This window comes from Bactrocera latifrons, unplaced genomic scaffold (assembly GCF_001853355.1).
Source record: "Bactrocera latifrons isolate USDA-ARS-PBARC rearing strain unplaced genomic scaffold, ASM185335v1 scaffold_47, whole genome shotgun sequence".
NCBI lineage: Eukaryota > Metazoa > Arthropoda > Insecta > Diptera > Tephritidae > Bactrocera > Bactrocera latifrons.
The window spans coordinates 142,168-158,814 of record NW_017537123.1 but is presented as its reverse complement, the minus strand read 5'-3'; the positions used below and the strand labels follow the sequence as shown (position 1 = coordinate 158,814).

General features: G+C 37.3%; 1 protein-coding gene across 2 annotated transcripts in view; it reads left to right on the top strand.

Moving 5' to 3' along the window:
- The window catches only part of LOC108973330, a 46,555-nt gene extending 34,620 nt beyond the window's left edge, over positions 1-11,935 (top strand). For both annotated transcript variants that reach the window (XM_018940546.1, XM_018940545.1), the window contains exons 7-13: positions 3,276-3,386; positions 3,735-3,868; positions 5,558-5,660; positions 5,739-5,819; positions 5,917-6,407; positions 6,485-6,811; positions 6,894-11,935. In XM_018940546.1, coding sequence (XP_018796091.1) covers positions 3,276-3,386; positions 3,735-3,868; positions 5,558-5,660; positions 5,739-5,819; positions 5,917-6,407; positions 6,485-6,811; positions 6,894-10,949 — 5,303 coding nt within the window. In that variant the 3' untranslated portion in view covers positions 10,950-11,935. The remainder of the gene's footprint in view (positions 1-3,275; positions 3,387-3,734; positions 3,869-5,557; positions 5,661-5,738; positions 5,820-5,916; positions 6,408-6,484; positions 6,812-6,893) is intronic.
- Positions 11,936-16,647: the final 4,712 nt, after the last annotated feature.

The window sequence follows — 16,647 nt, the reverse complement described above, 5'->3', positions numbered from 1 at the left end:
TATATCAGCCAATTTTTCATATTGCTCTCAAATATATCAAAAAACATCATTAAAGCCCAATGAACTTAAATAAATCATGTTGGTGACTTTTAAAACTATCAACAACAAATTTTACTTACATTTTTGGGAAAATTATATTGTAAAAGTACACTAAAACCAAAATATAACCGCTCTCCGCCAACAAAATTTCAACTTACAAAAACGGAACTACGATCGCAATGTAGAATACATAAAATTGGAAATTTCGAAGTTTGATCGAAACTAATCGAAACGCAGAATACCAAAGTTGCCAAACTGAAAAAATTTCGATTCGAGTCAAAATGCAGAATAATCAGCCCTATTCTTCATATAATAAACTATTCAATAAATGAAAAATTTTATTTACGAAAAAAGGTGAAAATGTTATCCGCTTAATAGATTGTACTTAATTAGCATTAACTAATTGTGGCCAATGTGGATTGCTAATGGAAATGTCCGCTTAAAAGAGCGTCCATTTAATAGAGCTTTCACAGCATTTTTTACTTATGAAATTTTTTTACTATCTTATCTTCCAAGTTGGTTCGAACTGGAAACAGTGTGCTAAGTTTTATTAAAATCGGTTCAGTAGTCCTCCTCCTAGTCCATCGCGGGCAAACAACGTGTCACGTAATTTTTATGAAGTTGAACATCCCAAACTCAAGTCATCATAATCCACGAAAAAGCTTCGACAAATCAAATTTTCGCCCAAATTTATCCATTTCAGGCACAGAGACACACTGTTATCAGTAAAACACTCTCTCTCATTTTCATGGAGATATCTCACATGTTGGCTGATATATGCGGTATAAAATCGCCTGGAAGTTCGAAAATTTGTGTGACACATAGGCATATCATTGTCATGAAAATTTTTCCCTGAATTATACATCTCACTCAATGACCGATATTTTTCGTAAAAAGTCAACTACAGGTACTGGGCCCCAAATATTCGGTACCTAGGACTTGAACAGTTTTTATTGGACTTAAAAATTTTTTATCATTAGGTGGAATACTCTAAAAGCGTTACTCGTGCAAAGTTTAATTTCATAACAAAAACTGTTTCTTAGTTTGTGTTTACAGTGCTTTCGACCATTTTTATATCGTAAAATAAATATATTAGAAGAATGTTAAGTACAAAATTTTGTTCAAATCGGTAGGGTGGGTCTCAAGATATGTGAGCCGTGCAACGCTTATCGTCCAATTTTTACACAGGCTCTTTTAAATACGTCTCATACATATCATCTCGGGGGTAAAATTTAGTATCTCCGGCGTATTTACTCATTGACTTCAACTCGGACTTCAACTTTCCTCGTCATCCCGATTATTTGGTTTTTCAAGTTTTCTATCCAATGAGTAATACCTTGAAGCATACTTGCATTCATGTTCTCTCAACTGCTCTCAAACTGTAAAAATAAGGGATGAAACATTTTGAGCAAATCACTTTTCTTCAAAACTTGGTAAATTTTGTAAAGTAAGATCTATTTCTTGGAAAGTTCGTAGCACCTTACATCTTCTTGCCGTAATTTCAAATAACAGCTACATTTCTTTCCAATAATTTTGCGTTTTCCAACAGCCATAAAATATGCAATTTGTTTGCCTATCAATTATGATCACTTTCGAAGCGGTCCCACATCAGCCCCATGGTGCGAATGGGTGGCTTGCGAAAATAGTTGTGAACGCATACGGAAGCTGTACAAGTTGTTGATGTTTGGTCTGTTACATTACCAACTGTTATCCACGCTGCTACAGCCTTGGAATATTCAACAGCAGCACAAGCAACAGTGATATTATCTCATATTTTCAACAGGCAACAACACCTCCATCACAATTTAATGACAACGTGTGGCAACTGACATGCAAGTAATCGCCATTTGATATGCATTTCCAACTTGTGGTTGTAAAAAGTAATTTGCCATTGTTGCTTATTGCTTGTTGTTGCCATTTCAAATCAGCAATATTCACATTGTTTTTGCTGTAATTGCAGTTTTTGCCCACTTTTATTGGCGTCATCTTCCACAACTTCTTCTCGCTACTTTTTACCTTTACACCTGCCCATTTATTTTTCTCATCTAATTACTATAGAAATAGTATAACAACAAAAACCGTAAGACGACGCTGCATGTCGTTGTCATAATTCGCCACAACAAAGCCATCACCAGTTCACAGTTAGCGCCGATTCACGTGCTTTCCATAAATTGCTAACGCAAGCAAAGCATCAAATACGAAGCAAAAAACTGAAAGCGTTTGATAAATAAAAGTAAATTTTTTGCGTTTTGAAAAATATGCGGTAACTACAAAAACAACAATGTGGCTTTTACATTACAACAAGCCGACAATGATATTGTAAAGAGCTCATAAAAACTTGAAGTGAATATACATTACACATTTCAATGTTTATATATATACTTATGTATGTATGTACATACATATATGCATTAACAAATAGCAGGTACAATTCAGCATTTCCCTTTATTAACAACACAACATAGTTTCGCCGGCAGATGAAATATGACGGAAAAAGTTGGGAAGAAATGCGAAAAATTATATTTTTTTTTAAGTTTTTAAAATTTCATTTATTTTTGATAACTTTATATGTTTAATTTAGCAGCACATGGCTTTATTTGAGCTAAATCTAAACATTTTTCATATGTAGGTACCATGTATGTTTGTCATACTTTATCAACTATATTAACTTTCGATTTCATCGTTCTGTTCGCTGCGTCTGCTGCTGATGTTTCAATGGATTTAGTGCTCAAATAGAACAAAAAGTAAAAAGATACGAATATGCGGGTGTGCGATACTATCTTGGTTATTAGTCAAACTACTCTTTCGCTCTATACAGACATAGATACATATGTGTATATGTATCTACAACCAGTATGTTCACTAATAAGTCGTTTTGCTTGTAGTTTTCGTACTAGGCGGCAAACGAAGTAGCTTTCACTGCTGTTTGTCATGCTTGAAAACTAAATAAGCAAAGTAATGCTTTGAGAGAAATAAAAAGAAACAATTAACGCGACAGATCATCAAATGAAGAAGAAATTAATCACATTTGCAAGTGTTAAATGCACTAAGGCATATGCAACAACAACATCTTAATTAATTTCGATTTATAAGTGTGTATGTATGTATGTTTCCAAATTGATTAGCCTGAATGAAACACAACAAATCGATAAAGTAAATATGTATGTATGTTTGTATATGTACATGTATCTATGTATGTAAGTAACGATTCGTACGTTTCTTTTTACCATTTACAGAATGCACTCTTTCGCCGTTTGTAAGCGGTTCGGCGTCCGAGAAAATCCCGTTTGTATTTCTTCCATTGCGCGGCCAAATCATTTACCCCAGCAGAGAAATCAGTTTTCCAAGTAAGTTTACGATCTGTCACATACATACATGCATACGCGCACACAGGTTCCTACCCGATGCGAGCTGTGGATGCTTATGGATAATAGTATTCATGTGGTTTTTTCTCACTTACACCTATTTTTATTATTATGTACATACATATGTATAAGTAACGGCATTTACGTTGATATTTGTCATTATTGCTTGTTTAAATCTTAAAACAAAACAAATGTTATACGATAAGAAATCTCCTATAGCTTAGTATGGGCTTACTCTTACATACGAATATGTTTGACCGCTTTCTTTAGCATTGACAGCGTACGCGCTTTTGTCATTTATTTATGGAAATGTTTTAAAAAAAATTGCAGATATTCGTACACCCGTGTGCGCAGTCACTGGAGCCCAATATCTCACCACCACCGGCTGGTCAGATCTGCGGAACCCGATCGATACAGACTACCCATTCCGTATGTTCCGTGACGAAGGGCGTACTTTCTTGCAGGTGAGTCCCAATTCTACAATTTAGCAATTCTGCGGATGAGCTGCATGAACGAATAGAATTCAGCAAAAATTTATCAGGGAAGCAATGTTACAGGAAAACGCAAACGATTGTGTGACAACTAAATCGTACATGCTTATACACAACAGATGACACACAAAGCAAGAAAACCATTAAAGTGTTAATAACTAGCGCGTGCACCTCCGTTGTTACACTTGCAGCACACATGCTCAGATACCATGCTTGATGAAGAAAATGATTTTTTTAAATCAACTAAATGATCATGCTTTAACTTCAAAAGTACTAACTTAACTGGTAATAACTTCACTTAAAAACCTATCAACTAAAGCATACGAAACTAAAAGGTAAATTTAAAGAAGAAAGATAGCTGGCAAAAATAAAATCGTTGAGCGGCGCGTTGACGCCGACGCGGCATCCCCAAATAAAGCGACAACTTTACGTCAAATTCTTACTTAAATTCTAAAATTAGTACGAAAGAAATAAAATGTAATCGAATGAATTTACTAATAATACTTTCATTCATTTTTACAAGCATTAAAAATCGCACGTAAAGAACTATTTAAGAAAAATAACGAAAATTATTAAAATCGAATTTTTCAACCCTTAGCGTGTCCACCGCGTTTATTTAGTTATGAGCCATAAAAAATCTATGGGCATGAGAAACTTTTGAACGGCATTAAAATTGCAGACTAGAATAATATTGTAGGTAGCATAATGATATATACAAATCACCTACCAACTTATCTTTACTTAGATTTTCCCCATGTCCTGGTTTAGACCCAACCAAAAGTCATAAAATTATTCAAATTAATAGGTTGTCACTAAAACCAAATTTAACATTTATAAATAAAACAAACCCTTCAACTTTAAATATCGAACAAACGTCAGAATCACTTAAACAATGTTTTTCGAAATATGGCAGTAAGTCGAAAAGCATCTTTCGCAAACGTCAGAACGTTATTTCTTTTATTCTCTAAGCTTGAAAACGACTGTAGTAATTTGGGGTGTGAAATTTCTTTAAGACATTTCGTCATATTTTCAAATTACATTTTATCGTTTATCGAAATAATAACTCTGATCGAACGGTTAACGATCACTATCTCAGAGAAATATATATGCTGTGGTCGATTTATGTCATAAATCCCACTATTGACCTATATTCTGGGTGTTAAATAAAAGCTATTGTAGCGCTGCGTCACTTATTTCTTACCTCCGGTGAGGGGTAATATGTAAATGACAGGCACTGCTATTTTACTTGAAATATTTCTTTTTATTTTATTTTACCCATATTATATAATAAGTGCCTTGGTCTCATCTAAAAGTAAACGTTTTAGTTTATCAGCAAATGCATTTGTATACATTTGCTAGTGAGCATCTTTTGCATTTCTATTTGTTTGTTTATATAAGTATGTATGTATGTATGTGTGTGTGTGCGACTTAGGCACTTGAAGATTTATGATGAAGAATACAATAACCGCCATAAGGGTTGTTTTTCTGTATTGTATCTCATCACATATTTTTTTTTTTTTCATTTTTGTATGCTGTTAACTGATAGTGGACTGTATATTATTGTTCAAGTAATTTAAACACTGAGTATTTAAACATTGAAATTAATCGAACAGACCAGACCTTTACTATTAAATATGAATTAAATGTGCTTAACTTTTTCAGTGGCTGGGTGAACCGGATTTGCGCCACAAAATGCAAGGTCGACTCATTGTGGTGCATTTAGTCTGTCGCGACATGACAATTTCTTTGAATTCCACCAGCAAAGGTACGCACACATATTTTGTACATATAATAATAAAAATTCAAAACAGATAATCTAATAGAATTTGAAATAATTTCTTAGAACACATGTTGCCACCAAAGAATGTCTACTCACCTTGTGTTGCCTTTCGCGTCAACGGCACACCAGTTAAATACACTCACAGTAATTATATTCATCGATAGCATTATAAAATCAATCACTTTTGATCTTATTTAAATTAAATCACAACATTTTTTCACTTTTAACCACCAAAAAACAGATGTCTCAGAGGTCCTCTTCCAGTCGGAAACTACGTCAACACTGGCCTCCACTTCGGACGGCATGTCCACTAAAGAGTATGTGGTAATTGCCGTTTGCAGTCTGTTGCTTGGTCTTATTTATGTAGCCTCCGTATTTCTGTACCTGCACATGAAGAAACGAAAGGGTCGTCACCAATCGGCGCACACACGCAACTCTCTCGATGACATGAACAATGAGATAAATTATCCTAAAAATGACCAAGTGACATTCGGCGCGCCTTTCAATCGTAGTGGCAGCATTTACTCAGCCACCAGCATGGGCGCATCAAATGAGCCACGTTCACGCACTAGCATTGGAAGTTTAAAAGAGGAAATGGGCATCGTCAAAAGTAATCCTTTATTGCAACACTTTCCCCAATTGAGCGAGCATAATTCGGGCTTTGCTAGCGACATATCGAATTCGAATTCCGAATGCGAAATGGATGGTACTTTACAAGAAAAACTCAACCAGGTATTTTGCATGCTTTGTGCATTCTCCCTTTTATTATATATGCTTGAGGATATTGAAGCGTTTGCGTGACTTGACAGATGCAGACATCGGCGCTGGTACATCCGCAATTGGGAGGTATGGGAAAGTTGCACAACAGCTCACCGAACGGTTCGCCGAAGAACGCGAAAGATCAGTCGATTGCTGAGACAACACGCGAGCCGACATTGTCATCGTCGCCCACACAAGAGACGGAATGCCTGCCGGTAGAGAATGTTTCGATTGTTGAGGACATGATGAAGAATGTTTCGATTGTTGAGGACATGATGACTGAGGAGAAATTGGAACACTTGAGGCAAATGATGAACGGTAGTGTGCGTAAAAAGCTTTACTTTAATCCCGCCTACTTTGAACCACATTTATTGGCGGTAAGTGTGAAGGAAAAGTTAAAGATTGTCTAATAACTAACTCACATATTTCATTCTTAATTAACTACTTATGCATCTTCAGCAACCTCCACCCGCCGCCATTGAATTCTTACACAAAATACGTGAAGTAATTGCAATAGCGAAATATAAAATGGCTACAAAAAGATACCAACCTTCGCTTATTATGATACCTGAAGAGGGGGCACAACGCTCTGATACAGCCTCTCTGTATGGTTCAAACCGCCAACAGTCGCCGTCCGAGTGCCATGGCTGTGCGAATAATCGTTGCAGCGGCCACGTGAAAAATTGCGGCGACAAGCGAAATAGCATCGAAAAGTGGTTGCAGACGGTGACTAGCAATGAGGGGGACGGTAACAATGAAAACACTCAGACACAACCCTCCAGCAGTGCCAATGAACAGTCACAGACAAATAAGGCTCAACCATTAGAACAGCTCCTAAACGAAAACATCAGATGTCAGTCGCTAAGCAGTTCCTCGCCATCGCTTTCAAGTCTCTCACATAGTTGCAACGTTCAATGTGGCACATTAAGTAAGGAGGTCACGTCTCCCAAGCAGCGCCCTCCGCCACCTCCCATACCCACTGATGGCGCAGATAGAATTGACAATATTAAACGCCACACAGTCAACTCAAAACCGACTGCACAAGGGTCACCTGTAAGTGACATAGATATCATTAAAAGCACGTCGTCGGTTTCCTACCAGCTTTATTGCTCCAGTGTTTCTACAGATAACTCTGTCAATACACCCGTTAATAATAATTACAGTAAGGCATTTTCTGCGCTCTCTGCTGCAGCCAATATATATGGTTTCGCTGAAACTGGCAGCGAGATTTACAATAATCCCAAATTTTCACTTCATGACTCTCCATGCTCATCACAACGTGAACAAAATTTCGCTGCTCATCGATCCAAGTCCAACGTAGTACACAAACAGAGAGATGTTCTTAACATCTACGAGCCATCTTCTGCCAGCAATTCACTTTGCCCTACCGGGCGCCAGCAATATGATGTTATGCGCAATTCGCTCAATCGTGAGTATTTTGCTGCTTTTAATGCCAATACTGGTTTCCATTTGGATATACCAACACCGGACTATGATAGTACAATTGAAAAGAAAATCAAAGACATTTATAACAATACACAGAGCAGCGTACCATCGGTACCAACGCCTGACTACAGTACCCTGAGTCGCAAATCGCTCAAACAATTTCAACCCGATTCGCCGATTTATAGACGCAAGTCACCACAATATCTAATTGTGGATTACGAAACCGATAGTCTAGAGCGATTGGAGGCCACTAAGCGTAAAAGCTCTCAGTCGTCCTCGTCTCCCTCATCCGATGTGAGCTCCCAGCTCAGCCCTAGTCTAAGTACAGCATTACCGCTTGAGGAGGAGTTAGAGATCAGTCACACAGTCTACGACAAATCAAAGGGGTTTCGTCCAGATGCTGGACTGAAGAAAAAAACTTTAAACAAATCAGACAGCGATAGCAGTAAACAGAAAGAAATAGCAGCACGTATTAAATATGACACACCGTTTCGGGGCAGTATGACCATTGAAGTAGAACATGAACCTCAATCAGATATCGAACGCTCTACAGATAGCGATCAATTTGAGCCTGATACATTAGATCGCAAGCCGAAGAAGCAAAGCTTCTGTGATGTGAGCGCCTGGCCGGAACAGGCCTTAAAAAAGATTCAAAATGGAGATCAGCTAAATAATTACACCTCGCTGCCTGTGATGGGCTTGCACGAGACGCATAATGAACTGCATGGACATCAATCATCATTAATGTTGCGTTCAACTAATTCATTTCGAAGTCAAAGTAGCCATGGCAGTGGCTGTTTTCCGGCATACGAAAGCCACGTCTCGCCTCGTACAAGAGAATTAGTCAACGAGCTGAATGGTGAACGAAGGCCCAACGTCAATAGCTTACGAGAGATTTATCAATCGCCATTGGTACGACAAAATAGTCAATCAAGCTGTAAGTGTGGAGGTCAATATGCTAGCGCCCAAGAGCTCGATTTAAGTAATGATCAAGGGCGTTTACTTACGCTCGAGGCTAAACAAAAGCGGCGTCAACAAATCGTTGAATCACCTGTCTCACCACCACCACCCACAAACATAGAGATCTCGAATGCAGCATCTAATAAAACTACTATTAAAATTAGTACACCGAAAGCTCGACGCATTGCAGAAGCTGCAGTAATTAGTCCTAATGTACATTCTCCAAAGACGACGCCGTCCCCACCTCCTAAGAACTTTTCGGTTTCGTCAAAGAGTTTCTACGAACTAACAAAAAATGTAAAAACTCCGCTTACACCAATGCCTACCGCAAGCCGAACGCCCTCACCTACTCCCAGCAGCACCCTGAACAGCACAACTACCAGCAAAGCGTCATCTTCATCACTGGGTGAAAAGAAACGCATCAGTCGTTCACCGCTACCATTGCCTCCACCACCTCCACCAAGTTCCGCATCCACCACATTAACAAGCCAGCGAAGTCACGCCTCTAAACGGCACTCGCATCATGACCAGAACCCCAATCCCCTCAATCGCCAACACTTTGTTCATCACCCCACCACCAGTACAAATGCTACAACAACAGCCACTGAAGAGGAGACAACGAGCAATCATAGCGAATCCACCGAGATCACGGGTGTATCGGATAACCTACCCAACTCAGAATTTGATGGTTCATGCAACAACACGCTCTCTAGTGTTGCACATGATGAGCCAGATAAACCGGACCCAACTGATTCACAAGAATATTTGAGTAGTCGCGTTAGTTTCCACAATGACAAGCATTTAGATTCACCACCCGCAAAAACAAAATCTAAACACATTGGAGATGACTATGGAACAATGTTCAATACGGAAATCAATGGTTTGAGGGGTGACTATAGCCTTACGAAGTACATGAACCGTCGAAAAACTGTAGATCCCGCTGAAGAAGGCCCGATTTGTCGTAAAGATATCGAAACGCAGCTCGAAACGAACAATAATATTAATAATGTGAAAATTTGTGAGTTAGACAACAGTAAATTAGACCTGCTGTCGATCGGTTCACGTTCGAATCGTAGCAGCAGTCGACTGTCCGATCGCACCAAGGAACTATATAGGAATGCTGGAGTACCAGTCGGCATAGCATATCCACAACGAAGCACAGCTTCAAATAGTAATAGTGCCAACTCAACGCCACCACCACCTGCACAGGCACCAATAAGCACAATACAAACAGTTTATCATTGTGAAATCGAGCCTGTGCAGTTGACACATGGAATGCAAATTGCAATGGGTCTCAAAGATCGCGCCAAAAAAACAAAGGATCTCAAGAATGCATGGAAGAAGTTCGTTAGCATGGCTGCTTCCAAATTTAGTCCAACACATAGTCCAGCACCTCCTTATGATAAAAAGCCGCTTGGTTTTCTGGAGGTGCTCGACCGTGACGAAGGCATTTCCTCGCTTATTGCCGAACATCCACGAGTATCTTCCCCAAAAAGTAGTTACTCTGCACCTGGCTCTCATAACTATTATGGACAGCGATTCGGATCACGTCTTCAAGAACTGGACAGCGGTTACATGAGCGCCGATTCGGGTGAAGTACACAAACGTAGCTTCTACGATCGTTACAACTTTAAAAAGATGTCTGGTCGTGATCGCATTATACGCATAGATACAATTGAAGATAATTCGGATGGCGACAGTACTTTAACCGATCGTCACAACGGTATGACGGCATCTATGCGACGTGGCAGCATATTAGATAGCAATCGGTTTGAAGATTTTGAGCACATGAGTGAGCCACTGGAGGGGGAGGTCTCAGTAATGAGATGTAATGCCACAGCCGCGCAAGATTCTCCGGATGCAGACTCAAGCGATGCCGAGTCTGATAAAACACTGACTCATTCGAGTGGCACTAACTTGGACATAACGCATATGGATGCTTTAAATGTATACTCATCTGAGGAGGAAGAGCAGCGAAGAGACAGAAAGAGTCCATCATATGGCTCCTCGGAGACAGATGGTGAGACAAATGCAGAAGATATGTGGGAATCGGGTGCGGAAAGCATTGAAACTCATTCTGTACTGTACAAAAATGTGAGAAATAGCTGAACATTTTTACGTTACATCACGCTTAAGGGACTATTCTAATCTGGATGTCTAAATTTGAAGCAAGTGAAAATGTGTCTTTGTCATTATGTTTTCTACCCATGATATCATTTCAAAAATGTCCAGTAATGGAAGAATAACTTTTTCTGAAAAAAGATTCATAAAATGGAGCCAACTCTACAATTAAAAATGGTCTACACGATAAAAAAATATTTAAACAGTATTCATGCTAAATCTCAAAGAAAATTGATGAAAGGATGATAAGAACTTGTGATATCGTGACGACCGCATCAAAAAAGTAGTTTCGATAAAAACGTGTTTAAAATTTCGGCATTCGCTTCAACCAGACTAGAACATCCCCTAAAACTATGTGCAGAACACAATGTACAAGAATTAAATTGAAAGTCTAATTTCAAGTTTCTTGTTCTTACTTCGTTTAGTTTAAGTTTAAATTCAAAAATTAAAAAAACCAAGTGCAATAACAGAGGTCATATCCCTCAGGAGGGTTAGACATCAGACTGTAGCCCAAATGTGTACAATTAAGTTAGTTCGTTGAGAGAAATAGTTGGTAGTGTGTACTTATTGTAGAATTTAAACGAACAATGTGATATCTTCCGTTGTCTTTGGCCGGAAACGTGCAATCAATCTGTATCCACTAAGTGCAATAAAAAAGATGTATCAATAATAATTTCTTATTAAGAGAGAGTACTGATATAAATGTATTTAAAAGTAGGCATTTATTGAAATAATTAAAATTATAATTAATTAAAATGAATAGATAATGTAGTTTATACAAACAATGCAGGCGCAGCTATGAATTCCAAATAGTCCAGTTATAGGAGTGAATATTGGCTAGTTTATAAAGATACTTATAGTAGTTATACCATCAACAACTCACTATTTAATAATGAAATTTTAATTTTTAGTGCAATTGGTTTTCTCTTATTAAAAAAATAGAATAATGTATAAGTTAGCACATACGGCTTTGATATTATGAACGTTGAACAAATTTCAATTAAATATTATTTTAAAGTACTAAAATAAAAAAATTTTCAAATGAATTCATTAAAAACCAATTATAATAAAATGTTGATTTTAAAGATTTATTTATATTACTTTTTAGAAAATTATAGAATAAGATTATAAGTACAAAAGCCGGCATGTTTTGGCAAAGTCTTTTTGTGATGTCACAGTTGAAACCTCATTATTAAAACCAATGGAACTAGGTAAAACCACCGCGGCGTACCTCCATACAGTCGAACCCTTAACCGTAAAATAAAAAAAAGTTTTCCAGATACACTTCATTTCAATCGTTCAGTTTTCGCGGCAGCTATATGTAGTCCGAAATCGACTGTTCCGACAAATAAGCATATTCTTGGTCAGAGAAGGACTAATGCAAAATTTCAGATTAATATCTCAAAAAATGAGACAAGCAGAGGGACATTGCTAAATCGAACCAGCTCGCTACGCTGATCATTTATATATGTACATACATATGCATTTTTGGGGGTCTCTGACGTTTCCTACCGGATGTTACAAGCATGGTATACAACTTATTATACCCTGGTCAGAGTATAAAAAGCACTTCTAGATTAAAATTACTTTACGTCAGTTTTTAAGCATGGCTATGCTTTTAGAGTTAATGATCCAAGATAAAACAACCACTTTTCTACCGGACCTACTTTGCTCATGGATAACAGTCTCCGTTTGGAAAAAAGTGTAAGCTTTGAAAGGTTGTGGCGTTGACTACAAGAAAGCTTTCAGTTTTAGCTAATACACCAACCCAGTGTGGCGGAAGTTATGTACATTTCGCATATCAGTTCGTCAAGACATCAAGATAAATTGTTTTAGTGGAGGTTGAATTAAAATTCATTAGTCTACAATGATTAAATAATGGATATCTGATTCATTGGTTACTTCCAAAGAAATATACATACATAAGTATATTTATAAAAGAAATAAAATAGCAGCTTCTTCTTTTCTATACCTTCGCCTACTAGAAATTTGCTTAGAAATTCACAAACCGCTAATGTTTACGTGACTCATTGCGCATTCAATATGAACAAAGCGCAGAGTCGCGCCAATCTATAAGCTTTACAGCTGCTTACAGCAACGACCAGCTTTCCAGCAACTGTAGAGAGAAATATTTTGAAACAACCGCAAATGCGGTTGACATTAACACAAAAACATTAACAAAATATAGCTGATTATATTTTGAGAGCGTTAATCTGAACCTCTGAGCGCTACCTCTAAGTAAGTCCCATATAAAGCAAACTTATGTGGGAAGTGGTATCCAGTATATGGTAGTTTAGAATCTTCAATGTTACTTTGTATTTCTATGAAAATAGAAGCGTTTGTACTGTGAATCATCAAGTGTAACATAAATCTAAATATCGGGTGATTTTTTTGAGGTTAGGATTTTCATGCATTAGTATTTGACAGATCACGTGGGATATCAGACATGGTGTCAAAGAGAAAGATGCTCAGTATGCTTTGACATTTCATCATGAATAGACTTACTAACGAGCAACGCTTGCAAATCATTGAATTTTATTACCAAAATCAGTGTTCGGTTCGAAATGTGTTTCGCGCTTTACGTCCGATTTATGGTCTACATAATGATGAGGCTCATTTCTGGTTGAATGGCTACGTAAATAAGCAAAATTGCCGCATTTGGGGTGAGGAGCAACCAGAAGCCGTTCAAGAACTGCCCATGCATCCCGAAAAATGCACTGTTTGGTGTGGTTTATACGCTGGTGGAATCATTGGACCGTATTTTTTCAAAGATGCCGTTGGACGCAACGTTACGGTGAATGGCTGTCTCTTATACACATCTAGATGTGTATAAGAACAAGATGGCGCTACATGCCACACAGCTCGCGATTCTATGGCCATTTTGAGGGAAAACTTCGGAGAACAATTCATCTCAAGAAATGGACCCGTAAGTTGGCCACCAAGATCATGCGATTTAACGCCTTTAGACTATTTTTTGTGGGGCTACGTCAAGTCTAAAGTCTACAGAAATAAGCCAGCAACTATTCCAGCTTTGGAAGACAACATTTCCGAAGAAATTCGGGCTATTCCGGCCGAAATGCTCGAAAAAGTTGCCCAAAATTGGACTTTCCGAATGGACCACCTAAGACGCAGCCGCGGTCAACATTTAAATGAAATTATCTTCAAAAAGTAAATGTCATGAACCAATCTAACGTTTCAAATAAAGAACCGATGAGATTTTGCAAATTTTATGCGTTTTTTTTTTTAAAAAAGTTATCAAGCTCTTAAAAAATCACCCGATATAAAAGAAAGTTGTTGTTAGTTACACCATTTATAACTCAAGAACGGCTGAACCGATTTGGTTGAAAATTGGTGAGGAGGTAGCTTAGAACCAGGGTAAGGACATAGGAGACTTTCTATCTTTTTATGTCAAAATAAAATACAACTCATAAATACAAAAAATTATATTTTAAATCATATGCATTTGTACAAAATTCACGTTTGTAGGAATCATTTGATTATATGCGTATAATTTTAAACAGATTCTTCCTCAAAAATAATACAATTGCTAAGTATTTGGAATATTAGAAAAGAAGTGCAACCAAATATGAAGTGAAATAAATTATAACTGGCTCAGTAATCAGTCATTGAGTATGTATTATTATATACCACGTGCACGTACCATACTGATGTCATAATCTTTCCAGTCGCCTTTTTCGTCTTTCCACGCCTGAGAACAGATTCATCATGTGCAGACCACTAGAATGACTGTCGATTGGACTCCAGTGGAAAATGATAGAGCTAGGTTTCTATCACCGAGGCAAAGATTCGGCTTTATTCCGATTAGAGAGGACTCAAACACTTCTGAGAATCAGTTATTCGTTCTTTTTGTTGGATTATGGACTTGCGAGGCACCCACTTTACATAGAGGTTTCGCCTCTTTAAGCTTAGCAAATATCTTTTCATCGGTGGATTTCCCTGAGCCCAAATTCAACAGTATTTTCCTCCAAAAAGAAATGATTTATTAACACTCGAAATGCTCTATTACCCATTTCTTTGTAAACTAACACAAGTTGCTTCAGAGAAATGCTATATCTCATTAACTGATAATTATAATCCAAGTAATAGAAATCATATAGATGGTAGTAGTCAGCCATAGTGAAGCGTGGTCATGTCCTCTATTATTTATTAAAATTAAAAACTTAACGGATTGCAAAACAAAAACCACAAGAAAAACGTAAAATTCGGTTGCGCCGGAGCTATAATACCCTTCATAGATACAAAAAATTCCCTACAAAAACTTGCTTCCGATTGTTTACTTCGTATGACAGCTATACGATGTAGTTTTCCTATCCAAACACTTCCTTAACAAATTGTATTCTTGCCTTAGACAATCCTTGCCAATTTTCGTGGCGATGTCTCATCAAATGAAACAATTTTCCATACAAACACTTGATTCCGATTGCTTTGTTTATATGGCAGCTAAATGATATAGTTGTCCGATATCGGCGGTTCCGATCAGCGTAAGCAGCTTCTTGGGGAGAAAAGACGTGAGCAAAATTTCAGATCGATATCTTAAAAACAGAAGGACTAATTGCCTATATACGCACAGTCAGACAGACGGACATGGCTAAATCGACTCAGCTGCTCATTTAGATATGTATTCTATAGGGTCTCCGACGTTTCCTTTGCGAGTTACAAACATCGTGGCAAGCTTAGGGTACAATAATATCAGCAATACACTACAATTTCAAAACCATTTTTGTTAGGTAACAAGTATTTACCTTCGAACTAATATTTTTGTTAGGTAACAAGTATTTACCTTCGAACTAATAAGCTGCACTTATTAAAACATCATTATACCCTGAACAGGGTATATTAAGTTTGTCACGAAGTTTGTAACACCCAGAAGGAAGCGTCGGAGACACTATAAAGTATATATATACATAAATGATCAGTATGTTGAGCTGAGTCGATTTAGCCATGTCCGTTTGTCCGTCTGTCTGTCTGTATATATACGAACTTGTCCCTTAGTTTTTAAGATATCGTTTTGAAACGTCATTTTCTCTTCAAGAAGCTGCTCATTTGTTGGAACTACCGATATCGGACCACTATAACATATAGCTGCCGTACAAACTGAACGATCGGAAAAAGTTCTTGTATGGAAAACTTTTGCATTTGACAAGATATATTCACGAAATTTGGTATAGATTATTTTCTAAGGCAGCAATGTAATATCCGAAAAAATTGTTCATATCGGATAACTATTGCATATAGGTTCCATATAAACTAAACACATAGTTATTAAAAGAAATGTAAGTGTGAAGGGTATATTAACTTCGGTACAGCCGAAGTTAACGTTTTTTCTTGTTTTTATTTACAGAATACTACTTACTAAAAGGTAAAAATAAGGGAACTACCACTTTTTCGCCTTCTTTCAATGAAGACGCTATAAGAGGTCAAAGCCGTATCATGGAAAAAAATTTAAACAAATATTAGCCTAATTGTGGAAATTTTGATTCGTTTGGAAGTCCTTTCTTCGGGTATGTGTATTTATCTAATACCGAAAAATTACAAATAGAACTTATAATCGAATCTGACGACGAAAGCAAGTCATTATCATGGATACCCTACTAACGATCATTTGGTTTCATTACAATAGTTAAATTTGTACTCTCATCTGTATATATTCGAACAGAGATACACT